Source organism: Protomyctophum parallelum, assembly GCF_964188405.1.
Source record: "Protomyctophum parallelum genome assembly, chromosome: 16".
Taxonomy (NCBI): domain Eukaryota; kingdom Metazoa; phylum Chordata; class Actinopteri; order Myctophiformes; family Myctophidae; genus Protomyctophum; species Protomyctophum parallelum.
In genome coordinates this window covers 41212080-41229427 of record NC_139711.1, presented here as the reverse complement: position 1 = coordinate 41229427, position 17348 = coordinate 41212080, and the positions used below count along the sequence as shown (strand labels likewise).

The 17348-nt window shown below is 45.9% G+C and overlaps 1 protein-coding gene across 4 annotated transcripts in view; it reads left to right on the top strand.

Annotated features, from left to right (window-relative positions):
* kdm3b (lysine (K)-specific demethylase 3B) overlaps positions 1-17348 on the top strand; it is a 46007-nt gene that overhangs the window by 10743 nt on the left and 17916 nt on the right. For 3 of the 4 annotated variants that reach the window (XM_083786599.1, XM_083786600.1, XM_083786598.1), the window contains exons 2-10: positions 259-417; positions 3101-3214; positions 4268-4373; positions 6698-6822; positions 7215-7274; positions 7869-8573; positions 12532-13678; positions 15202-15415; positions 16435-16649. In XM_083786599.1, the coding sequence (XP_083642725.1) occupies positions 259-417; positions 3101-3214; positions 4268-4373; positions 6698-6822; positions 7215-7274; positions 7869-8573; positions 12532-13678; positions 15202-15415; positions 16435-16649 (2845 nt within the window). Of the gene's footprint in view, positions 1-258; positions 418-3100; positions 3215-4267; positions 4374-6697; positions 6823-7108; positions 7129-7214; positions 7275-7868; positions 8574-12531; positions 13679-15201; positions 15416-16434; positions 16650-17348 lie in introns of those variants that run through there. The other variant, XM_083786601.1, reaches the window with a different exon arrangement.

The following is a 17348-nucleotide window of genomic DNA, read 5'->3' as shown; positions in this document are numbered from 1 at the left end:
AAAGGAATTGATGACAAACGGTACATTTTCCATTTGGGGTGCCTCTCCTCCTATGGTTCAAAAACGAAAGCCCTTCTTGGAGGTGTGCTCTATATAGAAGCCCCACAACCGCGTTTTTATCTCTGCCAGGCCAAATGATCTGGGGGGGGGGGGGTCAAAGTTCGTCTGTGCCTTGTCTTCTAATTTCTACTTGGTTTGCACAGTTTCCACAGTCATTCTAATTTCTTTCGTGCACCTTTTTGTTTCTTCAATTTGCAGGTGTTTCTGGAGATCGAGAACACGTCTCAGCGGTCCTGGGTGCAGCTTTACGGGGACGCCAGGGTGCGAGCCGTGCTGGTGGAAGACTCCATCATATGGGCCACTCGCAGTGACGGGGCTGCGGCTGCAGGAGCCTCACCGGCTGCCTGGCCTGCTCTGGTACGTGCATGCATGAGATGGGGCATTCACTTCTAGTCATTTTGACTAGTTGACTAGTTGCCTAGTTTACTAGTCGACTAGTTGTTTAACCCATTCTGACCTGAGATCAGATTCATATGAGGTTTCCACTGGACACACGCTGGTCTGACGAACCCATTCTGACCTGAGATCAGATTCTAAAAATGTCAGTCGTTCTTCGATCTTTTTCAAAAATAGCAGACCTACAAGCTCGTATCGCGCCACTCGGTGGCGCGATATGAGCTTGTAGATCTGCTATTTTTCCAATAGCTAAAGCATAACATGATGCCAACACCAAAAAATATATCTTTTTTTTTAAATTATTTTTATAAATATTTGTACATTTAAAAACGTTGTACATTGGTGACTGTAACTATATTGATATATAACTAACCTGATCTTGAGGCCTACAAAATCGGGGGGAAAAAATAAAATAAACTTTATTTTTTATTTTCTTATCAACTAGTCAACTAGTACCAGCAAGGTCGACTAGTGGATTTACTAAACTAGTCGACTAGTTGCTTAATGCCCTAGCATGAGATGAAAATGAGCTTTATATAGCTAAATCTGGCACGCCTATACATGAGATCACGATCAGCTGATTTTGAACGGTTTTGAAACTCACTTTTTAGTCGTGAGATTTCGTTCTGTAGCCTAATTGTCCATGGTGTAAATGAATCCTGTGAGCCACATGCACTGTATGCAAAGAGTGTGGTGTTGGGTAGAGTCGCGATACGCGTCGATTTTGAATAATGACTACTAAATGTCATACTAATACTAAATGTCCTACTAAATGTTACTCTTGCAATTTTGTTCGCCAAAAATGTACTAGTTTCCCGACTATTCCACCTAATGTCACCTATAGACATAATTATAGCGTCAGCTCCTCTTAGTCTTAAGGGAAAGATATCGTCACTCTACCTCATTATTTGACCTTCAACCTTCAACCACTGCCTATAAGAATATTTGGGCCCAGGACCTGGAGGAAGACATTTCTGATGAAACCTGGGAGGCCATTATGGGTCGTGTTCATTCTTCATCAATATGTGCTAAACATGGGGTGTTGCAATGTAAATTTCTCCACCGGGTGTACTGGACCAAGGTTCGGTTAGCCAGGATTTATGATAGTGTTGATCCAACGTGCGATAGATGCCACCAGGCTCCAGCTAATCTTCTTCATATGTTTTGGACCTGTTCAGCCTTACAGTCTTTTTGGTCAGCTATATTTGATACTATTTCAGATGTGTTACAGTTTCCCATAGAGCCATCCCCTATTATTTCCCTATTTGGCGTCCTTCCTGATACTATCCCCCTGCCTAAATATCAATCTGACCTTGTCGCTTTTGTGACGCTTCTGGCAAGACGTCTTATTCTCATGTATTGGAAAAAAACATACCCCCCTTCACATTCCTGTTGGATATCTGACATACTGCATTTTTTTAAATTGAAAAAAATTAAATATACATTGCATGGCTCAATCTCCAAATTCAGTAAAACATGGCAGCCTTTTCTGTCTCATGTTGACCGCCTTACACTTGTGCCCCCGATTGAACCTGATTAACTCTCGCCTGACTTGCCAGCCTGTCTTGCCTGGATGATGTTTGTGACCGAGATCTGCTTTGTATATTGACTAAATTGGAGTGCCTTTTCTATCTCATGTTAACCGCCTTACACTTGTGCCCCCGATTGAACCTGTATAACTGTCGCCTGACAGCCCAACCGGTCTTGTCTGGATGTTGTTTGTGACCATGATCTATGTATATTGACTATATTGGAGTTTTTATTTTATTTTTTATATATTGTTTTTATTGTTTTGTTGTGCTTTGAATGTTCTTTGGTTGTCTTGATTTGGAGTTTGTGTTTTGTTATTGTGTGTTTTAGTTTCTTTTTGTATTTGTTACTCTGTTTTTATTTCTGAATTTACTTCTATTTGTAAAAAATGAATAAACAGAACATAAAAAAAAAAAAAAGTTACTCTTGCAATGTCCTAGACCACTGATGGACGATGTTTTGACAAATATATTGTCAAGACATTCCAAAGTTTCCAAATCAATTTGACAAACTTGGTTGATGAAATAAATTGTTTTGGTGGATAAATGTGAAAGATTTAATCATATACATATGTATCGTAACTGTCGGGCAGATGCTGATGGTACCCCAAAAAACATCCTACAGGCCAGAGAGAACCCCTTTGGCAGGCTGCATCTGGCCCGTGGGCCGCCAGCTGGGCACCCTTATTGCTTACCTAGGAGTCATGTCCCCATGATGTAACCACACCTTGTCTTACCTAGGAGTCATAGCATGTCCCCATGATGTAACCACACCTTGTCTTACCTAGGAGTCATAGCATGTCCTCATGATGTAACCACACCTTGTCTTACCTAGGAGTCATAGCATGTCCCCATGATGTAACCACACCTTGTCTTACCTAGGAGTCATAGCATGTCCCCATGATGTAACCACACCTTGTCTTACCTAGGAGTCATAGCATGTCCCCATGATGTAACCACACCTTGTCTTACCTAGGAGTCATAGCATGTCCCCATGATGTAACCACACCTTGTCTTACCTAGGAGTCATAGCATGTCCCCATGATGTAACCACACCTTGTCTCACCTAGGAGTCATAGCATGTCCTCATGTTGTAACCTTGTCTTCCTCATCAGGCCTTCCGTTGCCTGGTGGACAGAGTGGGGTTGGGATCTCTGGTTCCAGTGGAGTTCTTCGGAAACAAGTCTTTTGAATTCCTCCCCGACAACAAATCCGTCCAGAGGTTTGAGGTGTGTACACTGTACTAATTAATGAAATCCATCACCGCTGCAATGTTCTTCATCTCGGTACTGTCGTGGAGTTCTGGATCAATCGATAATCGATGAGGCACTATAGGAGTTAAACCAGCTCAGTGGCCTTGTGGCTAGAGTGTCCGCCCTGAGACTGGGAGGTTGGGGTTCAATCCCCGGCCGGGTCATACCAAAGACTCTAAAAATGGGACCCAATGCCTCCCTGCTTGACACTCAGCATCAAGGGTTGGATTGGGGGTAAGTCCCTGCGACATACTAGCGTCATGTCCAGGGGGTGTACTTGTACATCAAGCTGCCTCACGCTACAGAAACAGGAGATTGGCTCCTGCCCTATGGGCCTCATGGCTCGGCAAGGCTACTTACTTACTTACTATAGGAGTTGAGACAATAATTCTCAGGTGCTTTTTGTAACATGATATCATGTGTAGATGTACACCAACACTCAGGTCAGTGGTACTGTAGTTCTGCCAAGAGCACAGAGCAGAAATCATAGTTGTACTGTAGCTGCTTCAAGCACAAAGTAAACCATAACATCATAGGCTATAACACAAACAACGGCCACTAGGCCCAGTGAAGACATCTAGGCCTTCACAGCGACCAAATAGCACAATGTATTATACAAGTATCATATGTGATCGGAAATTATAAAGGTTAGATATAAGCATTAACCCATTTTGGGCGGGAACCCCTTTTGGTGTCAGCATTACGTTATGCTTTAGCTATTGAAAAATAGCAGATCTACAAGCTCATAGCGCGCCACCGCGTGGCACGCTACGAGTCTGCTATTTTTGAAAAATCGAAGAACGACTGACATAGAAACATAGCTTTTTCAGAAAACTGTCAGGATGTAGAAGACCTTTTTAGAATCTGATCTCAGGTCAGAATAGGTTAAGCAATCATATAATTTCTTCCTCAATTCCCCATTTTGTTACACTGTGGTGTGTGTGTGTGTGTGTGTGTGTGTGTGTGTGTGTGTGTGTGTGTGTGTGTGTGTGTGTGTGTGTGTGTGTGTGTGTGTGTGTGTGTGTGCAGGTGGATAAAGACATCAAGCACTCTGTGCTGTCGGATCAGCCCACTATCCAGGCCGCCATCTCCAAGTGGTGGAGTGATTTTGAGCTACAGGAGATCTTCAGGAAGGGTGAGCTGGGCTCTTTGTGTCCATCTAATAGAAGAGTTACCATATTGAGGGGGCAGAAACCGAGCGCTGTTCATGCAGCCTGAACTGAGACACGCTGGAGTTGGAAATACATTGTTTTCAACGAGGGCGGAGCAAATAAGAGCTATTTTAAGCATGTGTGCAACATGACGACTGTTTTAAAAGTATTGCACAGTAACAACTAAAGTCTCTTTTATGTTGTACTATTACTACATAACAATCTAAAAGAAAGGGATTTAAGGTAATTAAAGCTGGGCTGTTGCTGGAGTCCAATGCATATCGCCCCCAGGCAAGATTAAGTCTGGCCCCTCTCAATTGTGAGGACTTCACGGACCCAAAGTGGTGACCGACGGCCAACCAGATTGGTCTTGAACCAGGCTATATCCAACCAGGGCCCAGTATGCAAATATGTTGCCGTACATTGGCAGAGATTCGTTCCTGGCTTAACCCATTCTGACCTGAGATCAGATTCATACGAGGTTTCCCACTGGACACACACTGGTCTGATGAACCCATTCTAACCTGAGATCAGATTCTAAAAATGTCAGTCGCTCTTCGATTTTTCAAAAATAGCAGACCTACAAGCTCGTATCGCGCCACTCGGTGGCGCGATATGAGATTGTAGATCTGCTATTTTTCAATAGCTAAAGCATAACATGATGCTGACACCAAAATGGGTGCCCGGTCAGAATGGGTTAATATGGCATTAAAACATTATGAATTTCTGGCGTCGGCTGGACTAGTGGTCCAGGCGCATCATGCCACATATGGGCTGCCACCATAGAGTTATATATCTATAGAGAAGACACCCGAGTTCTCCTTCCATCCACTTGCATTGAGTTGCTCAAAAGCGCATGAGGCGGATTCACTCCTCCTTCCTGGTAGGAACAGAGTGCATTCTGGGGTGATTGGCCCCAAACACATGAATGCGCTGCCGTTGACTATCATTGTGCCGTTTGTGCGCGTTCACGTATGAAACATTCGTTCACGTGTCATGGCCCCAATCACATGAACGTGCGCAATGATAGTCAACGGAGCAGCGCTGGCTCGAGCTGCAATACCAAATCCGGCCACTATGTCCATTTCGCCTCAGGGTTTCCTCTGGGTGCCTTCTCTAGAAATATATACTCTAAGGCTGCCACACGCAGGCTAATATTGTGTCTGTAGGAGAACGAGTAGTAGGAGGAGGTAGTGGGGTGCCCGTGCGCTAGAGGGACAGTGTGCTCTGATTTGGTTGTAGGTCTAACCCATATATGTCAAACTCAAGGCCCGGGGGCCAAATCAGGCCCGTTAATGAATTATCTTTGGCCCGCAGGATGATATTTAATCAGTATTAGAACTGGCCCTCTGGTATATTATTGCACGGACCACCACAATACTACAAGTCCTGCTTTGTGAGGATCATAGAACAGGAAACTGAGCTTAATAATAATGCATTTTCAGTTTTAAATGCATTTACTTTTTTTGCTATTTGCCTGGGACGTCCTCCTGACCGCGGTGCCCGTGTGTTGAAACACAGTCCGGCCCTTCACTTCTACCAATTTCTTTATTTTGGCCCACCGTGTATTTGAGTTTGACATCCCTGGTCTAACCCATAGAGTCTTTACTCCCAACTCCTGTGATACTGCCCTATACTGTCATGTCTCTTGTGTGCAGTTTGAGATGTAATGGCTCACTTCTACCCTGCTGTGTCTCTGTTCTACGCCATTATTAACCCATTCTGACCGGGCACCCATTTTGGTGTCAGCATCATGTTATGCTTTAGCTATTTAAAAATAGCAGATCTACAAGCTCATATCGCGCCACCGAGTGGCGCGATACGAGCTTGTAGGTCTGCTATTTTTTGAAAAATCGAAGAACGACTGACATTTTTAGAATCTGATCTCAGGTCAGAATGGGTTCATCAGGACCAGTGTGTGTCCGGCGGAAACCTCGTATGAATCTGATCTCAGGTCAGAATGGGTTAATATGGCATTAAAACATTATGAATTTCTGGCGTCGGCTGGACTAGTGGTCCAGGCGCATCATGCCACATATGGGCTGCCACACGCAGGCTAATATTGTGTCTGTAGGAGAACGAGTTAGTAGTAGGAGGAGGTAGTGGGGTGCCCGTGCGCTAGAGGGACAGTGTGCTCTGATTGGTTGTAGGTCTAACCCATAGTCTTTACTCCCAACTCCTGTGATACTGCCCTATACTGTCATGTCTCTTGTGTGCAGTTGAGATGTAATGGCTCACTTCTACCCTGCTGTGTCTCTGTTCTACGCCATTATTAATATCTAATAATTGCATGTCCTGCTTCCCTCAGGTTCCTACACCATCCAGGGCCGCAGGGTTCGGGTGTACCAGCCAGAAGAGCTGGAGGAGTGGGCCCTTGGACTGGTGTCCCAACACGACCCCGTTTCACACATTATGGAGATCACCATGGACAAGGTACACTATCAATACATTAAACTATAAATACTATTAAACTATAAACACATTATGGAGATCACCATGGACAAGGTCCACTATAAATACATTAAAACTATAAATACTATTACACTATAAATACTATTAAACTATAAACACATTATGGAGATCACCATGGACAAGGTACACTATAAATACATTAAACTATAAATACTATTAAACTATAAACACATTATGGAGTACACCATGGACAAGGTACACTATAAATACATTAAACTATAAATACTATTAAACTATAAACACATTATGGAGATCACCATGGACAAGGTACACTATAAATACATTCTGTTGTAGCTTAATTAGCTTATAGATATGGATGGATGTCACATAAAGGGCTTATGCTCTGTTAACAGGGAGACGAGAATCAGAGGGTGGATCCTCGTGTGATTCATGTAATGCTGGCAGAGAATGAGGTAAGTCTTAACCCATTTAGACCTGACGCCGACATTTAAAAAATGTTCATGTCATGTTAAATCATGACAGTTTTCTGAAATACCTACAGTATGTTCAGCTCAGTGGTGCTCAATATTTCATGTCATGTAATTGGCCGCCGACCCTCATCTGAAAATATGTTGTTCCAGGGCCCCCCTCAGAAGCAGAGATTTGAGTTAAAAACGTTCGCTCTCAAAGATTTGCTCGTAGCATCCCCTTAGTGACAATATAACTACAGTAAAGTGTTCCTTCCATTTACAGCCGTTATAACTGCATGCGTGGTCACACTAATGAACCATGCTCGTAGCACTTGGTGCCGCGCTATGAGCTTGTAGATCTGCTATTTTTCAATAGCTAAAGTATAACCATTGGCTTCAGCCTAAACCCTTTTGGTCTCAAAATAAATAAATAATAATAATACATGTAATGTAATGTCTTTGCTTTTTGACCAAAATAAAACTGAACTGAACTGAACTGAATAACATAATGCTTAACGCATGGAAACTGTAAGTAGGATGTTGTAATTTGGGTCACGCCGTTTCATCTCCGGACTTCTCTTCCTTTTTCCTCCTCAGCTGAGCAAGAATGGCCGACGCAGGAAGGAGGGCGAAGCGGCCAAGGGCGACAGCGTCCGCCGGCGTCGGACCGCCTCCGAGGGCGAGGACGACGTGAACATGAAGCGCTTCAAAGGCGCGGCGGGCGAGGCCGTGGCCGACGGACAGGGCTGTGGCGACTCCGCCAAGTCTTTAGTGGAGGGCGTGGCTATGTGGGGAGGAGACGCCGGCGCGGGAGGAGCACGAACCAACAACAGCAACGCCACCAAAAACGGCACCTCTCCCGACGCGGTGTCCAGCAGCCCCAGCACCACGACGTCGCCCCAAATGGACCAATCGAACGTTCCTCCTCCTCCCCCTCGCCACCACGCCTACATCAAGGAAAACGGGCGCGCGCTGCCCACGCAAGGGCCGGCGGACTCCACCACGCATCACACCCCCACCCCTCCTCCCCTGAAACCGGCACCCTCTCCCTTCTCCAACGCGTCCTTCCCCTCGCTGGGCCCGATGCCGTGCCTGTTCCCCGGAGCGCCCGGCTCCAAGCCCCCGGCTCCCCAGTCGGACCGAGAGGAGCCGTCCCAGTCGTCGTACCCTAAAACCGCTGCTCTCGTGTCCCCGGGGCCCGTGACCATCTCCTCGTCCTCTCACGGCGGTGGTCCCAGTGTGGCACTTTCAGCCCCGCAGGGAATCAGCCCCAAAGCGTCGACTTGGGGGAACCCAGCTGAGGTGAGCCATGCAATGTCTCTCAACCATACTAACAATGCATGTCTTTATAGTAGGTCGGAGTTCTTCTCACTTTCCTGTCAAGGTCCACCAAATAGTTGTGTGTACTGTATAAAGCCTTGTTATAAGATGCTCTTCCAAGGACATCCATATAATGTTGTGGACATGATTTAGTATAGATCCGGACCCATGGCTCAAGAAAAGGATATTATTTTATTATGTAGCCCTCTCAAACTGCTCTCCCTCTGCTATGGCTCAATGCTGCTGGTTGAATTTTTAACGCATTGTAAGTAGCCTACTTAACAACGCATTGTAAGGTTGAAAACAAACATCAGTAGCCTACTTAACAACGCATTGTAAGTTTGAAAACAGACATCAGTAGCCTAATTAACAACGCATTGTGAGGTTGAAAACAGACATCAGTAGCCTACTTAACAACACATTGTAAGGTTGAAAACACATCAGTAGCCTACTTAACAACGCATTGTAAGGTTGAAAACAGACATCAGTAGCCTACTTAACAACGCATTGTAAGGTTGAAAACAGACATCAGTAGCCTACTTAACAACGCATTGTGAGGTTGAAAACAGACATCAGTAGCCTACCTAACAACGCATTGTAAGGACTCAAACCTTCATACCGTCTATGTTCTGTTCAGAATCAACGCTAGTTAAGAAGCCATCAAGTTGTCAACACATCTGTGAACAACTCGACCTCCCCACCCCTGTCTGTCAGTCTCAACCAGGTTCCTCAATCAATGCCAGTGCATGACATGCAAGACGACGACAATCTTGTTATGGAACCTTTAGACATTTTGGAGACGTCCCGAAAATGGAACGATTTTTGCCCTGCAACGTGCATGAAAAGAACATTGTTCTGCATTCGACGGTGGTGATTTGAGAGGCAAAGCGAGCACTAACGTGACAGTCTACTCTAATTCATATTGACAAGGAGCAGCCTGTCTTTGGCCAGACACACAGCGTGGAGTCACTGACGCCTCCTCCTCCCTGCTATGAGTCTGAACGTCGGCCCATAGCAGGAAGCTGGAGAAATCAGTGACACACGGTCACGGTCCATGTGTATATGGTGACGTAACGTACATGCTGTTACTTTCAAAACAACAATGGCTGGGTTTAAGTTTCCACAGAAACAATAAAAACAGTTGTTTTTAAGTGGTTAGGTCAGATATAGACTCGCTCACATAGAAAGTAGAAACTAAACAGTCCTTTTAGCGCTGTAACTTTTAAAGCACTAGCACTGTGGCGTCAGTTTTTTGTTGTTGTTGATTGGCTAGATGAATCTGTCTGTCAAGGGAACCACTTAAACCTGCGGCACTCGGTGCCGCGCTATGAGCTTGTAGATCTGCTATTTTTCAATAGCTAAAGTATAACATAATGCTTGAAACACCAAAGGTGTTCCCCGGCCAGCCCAGAATGGGTTAAGCCCACTTTTCAAGCTGCCTGTGGGACGAAGTCCAGACTGATATCGACGGGGAGGAAGCCAGAGAGAATCCACGTTATCAGTCTGGCTAGAGCCAGGCTAGCAGCCTGTTGGATTTCAGTACCTGTATGCTGAACTGGTCCTGTATTAATATTTAGCCAGGCTATACAGTACCTGTATGCTGAACTGGTCCTGTATTAGTATTTTGTGCCTACTGTTTTTTTAATGGCTCAGAGTGAGTTGAAAGGCCTCCATGCGTATAACGTCATTTTCAGGACTCATGTAAATATATATATCCTCAAATGTATATATACCGCAGTAATATAATGTATATTCGGCTACTTCAACTTTATGATGCAAGTAAAGACAATTTCATAATTTAGGCATTTAGCAGATGCTCTTAATACAGAGCGGCTTACAGTAAGCAAGAACAACACATGGCAATACATCAAATACATATAAATAGTCATCAAGGAAGCAAGCTGAGAGCCTAACATCCGTCTAACAGCAGAATAACTGTACAATTAAACTATGAGTATACACTATAAAGTGTTATGTCTACATAACACTCTAAATTACCATAGTTTAGCCTTTGCATAGGCTGTAAGGTTGTTGAGGCTAGTGTAAGTGCTAATTCACAAATAAATATTTAATCGGTTACTTAAGAATTGCATAGTTGGTGCCTGGGCCGTGGCTCAGCGGTCCAGGCACCTTGCTTGGACGGTAGTCCAAGTCTGGCAGTGTGCCGCGGGTTCGACTCCCGATCCCGACGGCCTTCACTGCATGTCACCCCCCCCCCTCCCAATCTCTCTCCCCATTTCCTGTCGGCCTACTGTGATTCTATCCCTCTACACAAAAATAAAAATAAAGGCGAGAATTGCATAGTTGGTTGGCAGGTATGCATTATTGCATAAGTGCAGGTGGGGAGATAATATTATAGTGGGATTGTCGAGTGAGTTAAATTAGTGTGATGATAGATAGTAAAGTGTTTTTCTGAGGACCCCCCGAGGCCAGACATGTAACTGATCAGGGCTCGACGCTTAGCATTTTTCCAAGTAGCACGTGTGCGCCTAAGGTGAAAAATCTAGTAGCACACAAATTATTTTAGGAGCACGATGAAAAATGATGTATTTTTAAGGGGCGCTAGCCCCTCCTATATACAGCCTTTGTCCCCACACATATCAAAATGAGCCATTGACAATCAACAGAGAAATTACGTCAATTCTGCTAAATATGACATAAATTAAACGCCATTGACATTGAAGGGAAAATGTATGTCATATGTAAACGAGCAAATCAGCTAACCAATCACAGGCAACAGGCATTCTGATTGGCCAGTATGAGATATCTGATGATGTATGATGACAAGAGCGCCCCTCACTTAACATGGGTGTGATTTTTCTTTAATGAAGTAATATGAGGTAGGGGTGGAAAATAATGTCAAAATATTATATCACTATCTTTTCAGCAATCACAAATTAGTGATATTCATCATGATATCATTGTTATGTTTGTTTTCATATAATCTATATAATCAATTTGTTTTATGCTAATACTTTGTAGATAGATCGATAGTAGCTCTGTTCCATACCTCTAATACGTGCAACACATTAGAGCTATGGACCAGAGATAGATAGATAATATGTTGCTCATGGATGGATAGACGGGCTATCCGTTTTTATCCTTCTGTTTTCTATCATGTTAGTGTGACATTCAGACAGTGCAGAGGCTGCTCGATGGTGAATTAGTATTGTAACATTCTCCTTGGCTTTGACTGACTGACTGATATTAATACGGTAATCCAGCCAGTTCGGTCATTCGCATTATCATTTATGCTGGGCACACGCTTTTGTAAGCAAACGCTAAGCAAGGGTTGTTTTTGATAAACATCAATCCGTCCACTCGATGTGTGTGTGTGTGTGTGCGCGCGCGTGAACGGCTGCACGCTGTTTCACCCGCGTTTGGTTAAAAGTACGTTACGTTTGAACTTTGAGCATTACAAACAGACTTTGCAAATAACGTGTCGCCGTGTCGGGGTCCAAGCAATTCCTTCTGACTCTGTGCTATCATGCTAATGCTATCCCGCTGATTTCGCTCTGACTTATTTTCTGACTGCCGCTGCTGACAGTCAGCAAGCAGTGACAGCCGGGAAGAGCACGGAGCAGCAACACAGGGATGGGAGGAGCGGTGGGAGCAAAGGGGACAGATCTTTAAATGAACACTCCATTGAGCCTCGACACGTTGTTAGCTTGTAGCTCTTCTCTTTTTGGCGAATGACACCGCCGTTCAGAAATATAATAATATAGGTATAGAACCGCGACTATAGACTGTGCACTTGCTGTAGACAGAGACTTGTCTTTATCACGATTGAATGGTCAAATCCTGTAGTCGCACCTGTGCTACAAATTTAATTTTACAAGTCGCACAGTGATATTTTTAGTCGCAAATGCGAGTACCTAGTCGCACTGTCGAGCCCTGTAACTGATGCTATAATATGATGTTGCATTGTTTTGTGCTGCAGGGCTCCAAGAACTCCAGTTTCGGCGCGCCCCAGACGCTGCCCGGAGCCGCTCCTGTATTTGGAGAAGTCAGCTCCCAGGTGAACGGCGCCTCGGCCGCCACCAAGGACTCCTCCAGGCCCTTCGGCTTTGGCTTCGGAGGGGCCAAGAATGGCTCCCAAAAAACACAGCAAGACCAGAACTTGTTTTTACAGTGCATGACCCAGAGCCCCGGCTCCAACCAGACTCCAGGTTCCGGTCAGTCGCAATCCAAGGACACTAACTACTTCACAGCCGTGTCAGAGAGCCTGAGTAAAGCACCTCCGAGTCTGATCAAGCCTGCTCCTCCCAACGATGGGAAGATGTCCGCCATGGCCCCGACATCGGCGGGGCTCTTTGGGTCAGCGCCCGAGGCCCATCCGACCGGAAACGGAGTGCTCAACAAGCCCTTTGGAGGAGACGACAAAACGTCGTCATTCGCAGGCCTGAGTGGGCCCGGAGCGATGAGAGGTACCGGTCTGAACATGGGTGGCGTGGCGGCTCACGCAGCCACAGCCCAAGGTTCCGCTAAAAGGAGTGGCAGTAATTGTTCCAAGACTGCAGACAGCCACCAGAACCTGTTCCTGCAGGGCTCCAAAGAGCCCGCTAACCCCTTCCTGACATATGGAGACACGACGCCACACACGTCCTTCGCTGGCCTTTCTGGGTCCGAGGCTGAGAATCTGGACAGTAAGCCGAACCTGTTTACTATGGCAGAGCCACCCAAAGGTATGCTTTCTTCCCTTCCCTTTGCTGCTCTCTCGGCAGCAGCGACTTCTACTAGTTCCTCCTCTTCTCCGGGCCCCGTTTTCTCTCAGAAGTCACAGGGTGAAGGAATTAAGACCGAGGAGGACGAAGAGGAGCAGAGGCCCACCTCCACCTCCGCCGTGTTTGGAAGTGCAGGCGGGATTGAAGAGGCACCCGTGTCCTTTGACCAGAACCAGGAAAGGGGCCAGGCGTCCAAGCGTGACTCTGACTCCAGCACAAACAGCGACCTCTCGGACCTGAGTGACAACGAAGAGGGCCAGGGTCCAGGAGGGACACCGGGCCTCACCAAGGACCCTGCCGCGCTTCAGAAACCCAAGATCTCTGCGGCCGTAAAGGGCCGTCCACGCAACAAACCCTTCAAAGGTAAGGCTTGCCAATACTGTATACTGGTACTGTATGTTCATTAACTCATTTTGGGTGGGAATCCCTTTATAATTTAGCTATTGAAAAATGGCAGATCTACAAGCTCATAGCACGCCACCAAGTGGCTCTACGAGCTTGTAGGTCTGCTATTTTAGAAAAATCGTGAAAAGGATTTAGAAGTACTATTAAATTTCGAGGTCAGGGTTAATCAGGGTGTTCCACATTATAAATGCTGGAATGGGGCGCGGGCATAGAGTATTAAAAGGACTGATCTGGCGCGAAGCTCCACCCCCCCCCCCCCGCTATTCATGTCAGTGGAAGTTTCTCAGTGGCGTTTTGAAGCACCTGGAAGGACCGTCTATACCAAATTTTGGTGCCCAAATGCGGAAGTGCAACCGAGCGCTCAATGTTAAAGCCCAGCTGCACGGGGTTTCCTCGGCATGAATCCACGGGTCCGCCTGCAGTCCTTCCTCTTACCACTAGGGCCCAGCGCTTCAACATTGGAGTGCCTAGCTGTCCCCTTGGGCGCGGGTCACTCACAAAATCTCGACGGAAACATACATTTTCTCTGAAGGCCTTCAATGTGTTGTGTTTTTTCCCAGTGGGTCAGTCAGTGTTAAAGGACATGGCTCAGGTCTGTCGTCTGAAGCAGTCTTCAATGTGTTGTGTTTTTTCCAGTGGGTCAGTCAGTGTTAAAGGACATGGCTCGGGTCTGTCGTCTGAAGCAGTCTTCAATGTGTTGTGTTTTTTCCCAGTGGGTCAGTCAGTGTTAAAGGACATGGCTCTGGTCTGTCGTCTGAAGCAGTCTTCAATGTGTTGTGTTTTTTCCCAGTGGGTCAGTCAGTGTTAAAGGACATGGCGAGGGTCCGTCGTCTGAAGCAGTCTTCAATGTGTTGTGTTTTTTCCCAGTGGGGCAGTCAGTGTTAAAGGACATGGCTCTGGTCTGTCGTCTGAAGCAGTCTTCAATGTGTTGTGTTTTTTCCCAGTGGGGCAGTCAGTGTTAAAGGACATGGCTCAGGTCTGTCGTCTGAAGCAGTCTTCAATGTGTTGTTTTTTCCCAGTGGGTCAGTCAGTGTTAAAGGACATGGCTCGGGTCCGTCGTCTGAAGCAGTCTTCAATGTGTTGTGTTTTTTCCCAGTGGGGCAGTCAGTGTTAAAGGACGTGGCGAGGGTCCGTCGTCTGAAGCAGTCTTCAATGTGTTGTGTTTTTTCCCAGTGGGGCAGTCAGTGTTAAAGGACGTGGCTCGGGTCTGTCGTCTGAAGCAGTCTTCAATGTGTTGTGTTTTTTCCCAGTGGGTCAGTCAGTGTTAAAGGACGTGGCTCGGGTCTGTCGTCTGAAGCAGTCTTCAATGTGTTGTGTTTTTTCCCAGTGGGTCAGTCAGTGTTAAAGGACGTGGCTCGGGTCTGTCGTCTGAAGCAGTCTTCAATGTGTTGTGTTTTTTCCCAGTGGGTCAGTCAGTGTTAAAGGACGTGGCTCGGGTCTGTCGTCTGAAGCAGTCTTCAATGTGTTGTGTTTTTTCCCAGTGGGTCAGTCAGTGTTAAAGGACATGGCGAGGGTCCGTCGTCTGAAGCAGTCGGGGGAGTCGTTCCTCCAGGACGGATCCTGCATCAACGTCGCTCCTCACCTGCACAAGTGCCGGGAATGCCGTCTGGAGCGCTACCGCAAATACCGTAACGAAGACGACACCGACGATGACGACGACCCTAACGTGGCCTGTCGCTTCTTCCACTTCCGCAAGTATGTACCTGAACACCAGCGTACCGATTGATTGAATTTGAATTTAATAGTTTATTAGACGGAAATGTAAAAACGGAACAGAGTGCAGTCAAACACTTTGTCCAAAAGGGTTGGCAACAAAAAAACATCCTTGTGGTCATTTAGGCCCTAGTATGCAATCAATTCATAGACATGACATGAAGAACAACGAAATTCAATATCTTCTTTCCGGCACCCCAGAGCTTCTATTTTGAAGGAATCTCAGCGCTGATTGTGTTACGGGTGAAGTGATCATTTCCTCATTTGGGCCTGCTGTAAGGTGGATTTTCAGGCCTGGTTTAAAAGATGCAAGTGATGGAGGGGAAAGGAACTGGTCGGAATAACGTGTTCCTTCCACTCGCTGCGTCCGACCAGGGACAACCCCCCCCCCCCTGTCAGGTGAAAAGAAGCAGCTTGGACTCCTCGTGCATAGACAGAAGCATGAGGTCAGTCCGCTGGCCTCCTCAAGTTGGCAGAGGAAGTGTAGCGGCCAGGAGTACATTCGATAATTGACATTGGGTGAAAAAATGGGTTGCAAAATCGTGGGATACAAATATAAAAAAATGAAAGATGCAAGTGTCTCATGTCGAGTCGAGAGACTCGCATCTCGTCTTCATTGAGTTCTTACCATTCCATCGAACCTTGAGCCAAAATAATTCAGTAATACTAGAAAGGAAAACGATAATAACTGCGTGTCCTCCAAACTGTAACTGTCTAGTAATTAACCCATTCTGACCGGGAACCCATTCTGGTGTTGGCATCGTGTCGTGCTTTAGCTATTGAAAAATAGCAGATCTACAAGCTCATAGCGCGCCACCGAGTGGCGCGCTACGAGCTTGTAGGTCTGCTATTTTTGAAAAATCGAAAAACGACTGACATTTTTAGAATCTGATCTCAGGTCAGAATGGGTTAATCAGACCAGTGTGTGTCCAGTGGAAACCTCGTATGAATCTGATCTCAGGTCAGAATGGGTTAATGTAACCGTTGTCTTCTCTGTCCAGGCTGGCGTTCACCCGTAAAGGCATCCTGCGCGTGGAGGGCTTCCTGAGTCCGCAGCAGAGCGACTCTCTGTCCATGGCGCTGTGGCTCCCCGCCCCGGCCATCCAGGAGGGCCTGGACCTCGACACCTCCAAGTACATCCTGGCCAACGTGGGGGATCAGTTCTGCCAGCTGGTCATGTCCGAGAAGGAAGCCATGATGATGGTGGAGCCCCACCGTGAGTAACCAGGGCAACCACACTTAATTAACCCATTCTGACCTGAGATCAGATTCATACGAGGTTTCCGCCGGACACACACTGGTCTGATGAACCCATTCTGAACTGAGATCAGATTAAAAAAATGTCAGTCGTTCTTCGATTATTCAAAAATAGCAGACCTACAAGCTCGTATCGCGCCACTCGGTGGCGCGATATGAGCTTGTAGATCTGCTATTTTTCAATAGCTAAAGCATAACATGATGCTGACACCAAAATGGGTGCCTGTTCAGAATGGGTTAATTAACCACATTTAACACATTTTGACCTGAGATCAAATTCTAAAAATGTTTCTATGTCAGTCGTTCTTAGATTTTTTTCAAAAATAGCAGATCTACAAGCTCATAGTGCGCCACCGAGTGGCTAAAGCATGGCTAACACCTAAAGGGGTTCCCGCCCAAAATGGGTTAACCATGGCATCCCTATTTGAGCATGTAATTATAGCAAAACATCTTTACCGATCTTTAAAAACATTTTTAAATGTTTTTTTCCTGAAATAGCTGAACTCTACAAGCTCTTGATCTCATATTTTGAATTGTTAAAAAAAAATCCCGGGGATGCCAGGTTAAAAGTGACTGACCATTGCACAATCCAGTTATGCTGCTATATTTTAAAATGTTTCAGACATAGCAACATAGACATCCCTAGCAATGTTTTAAC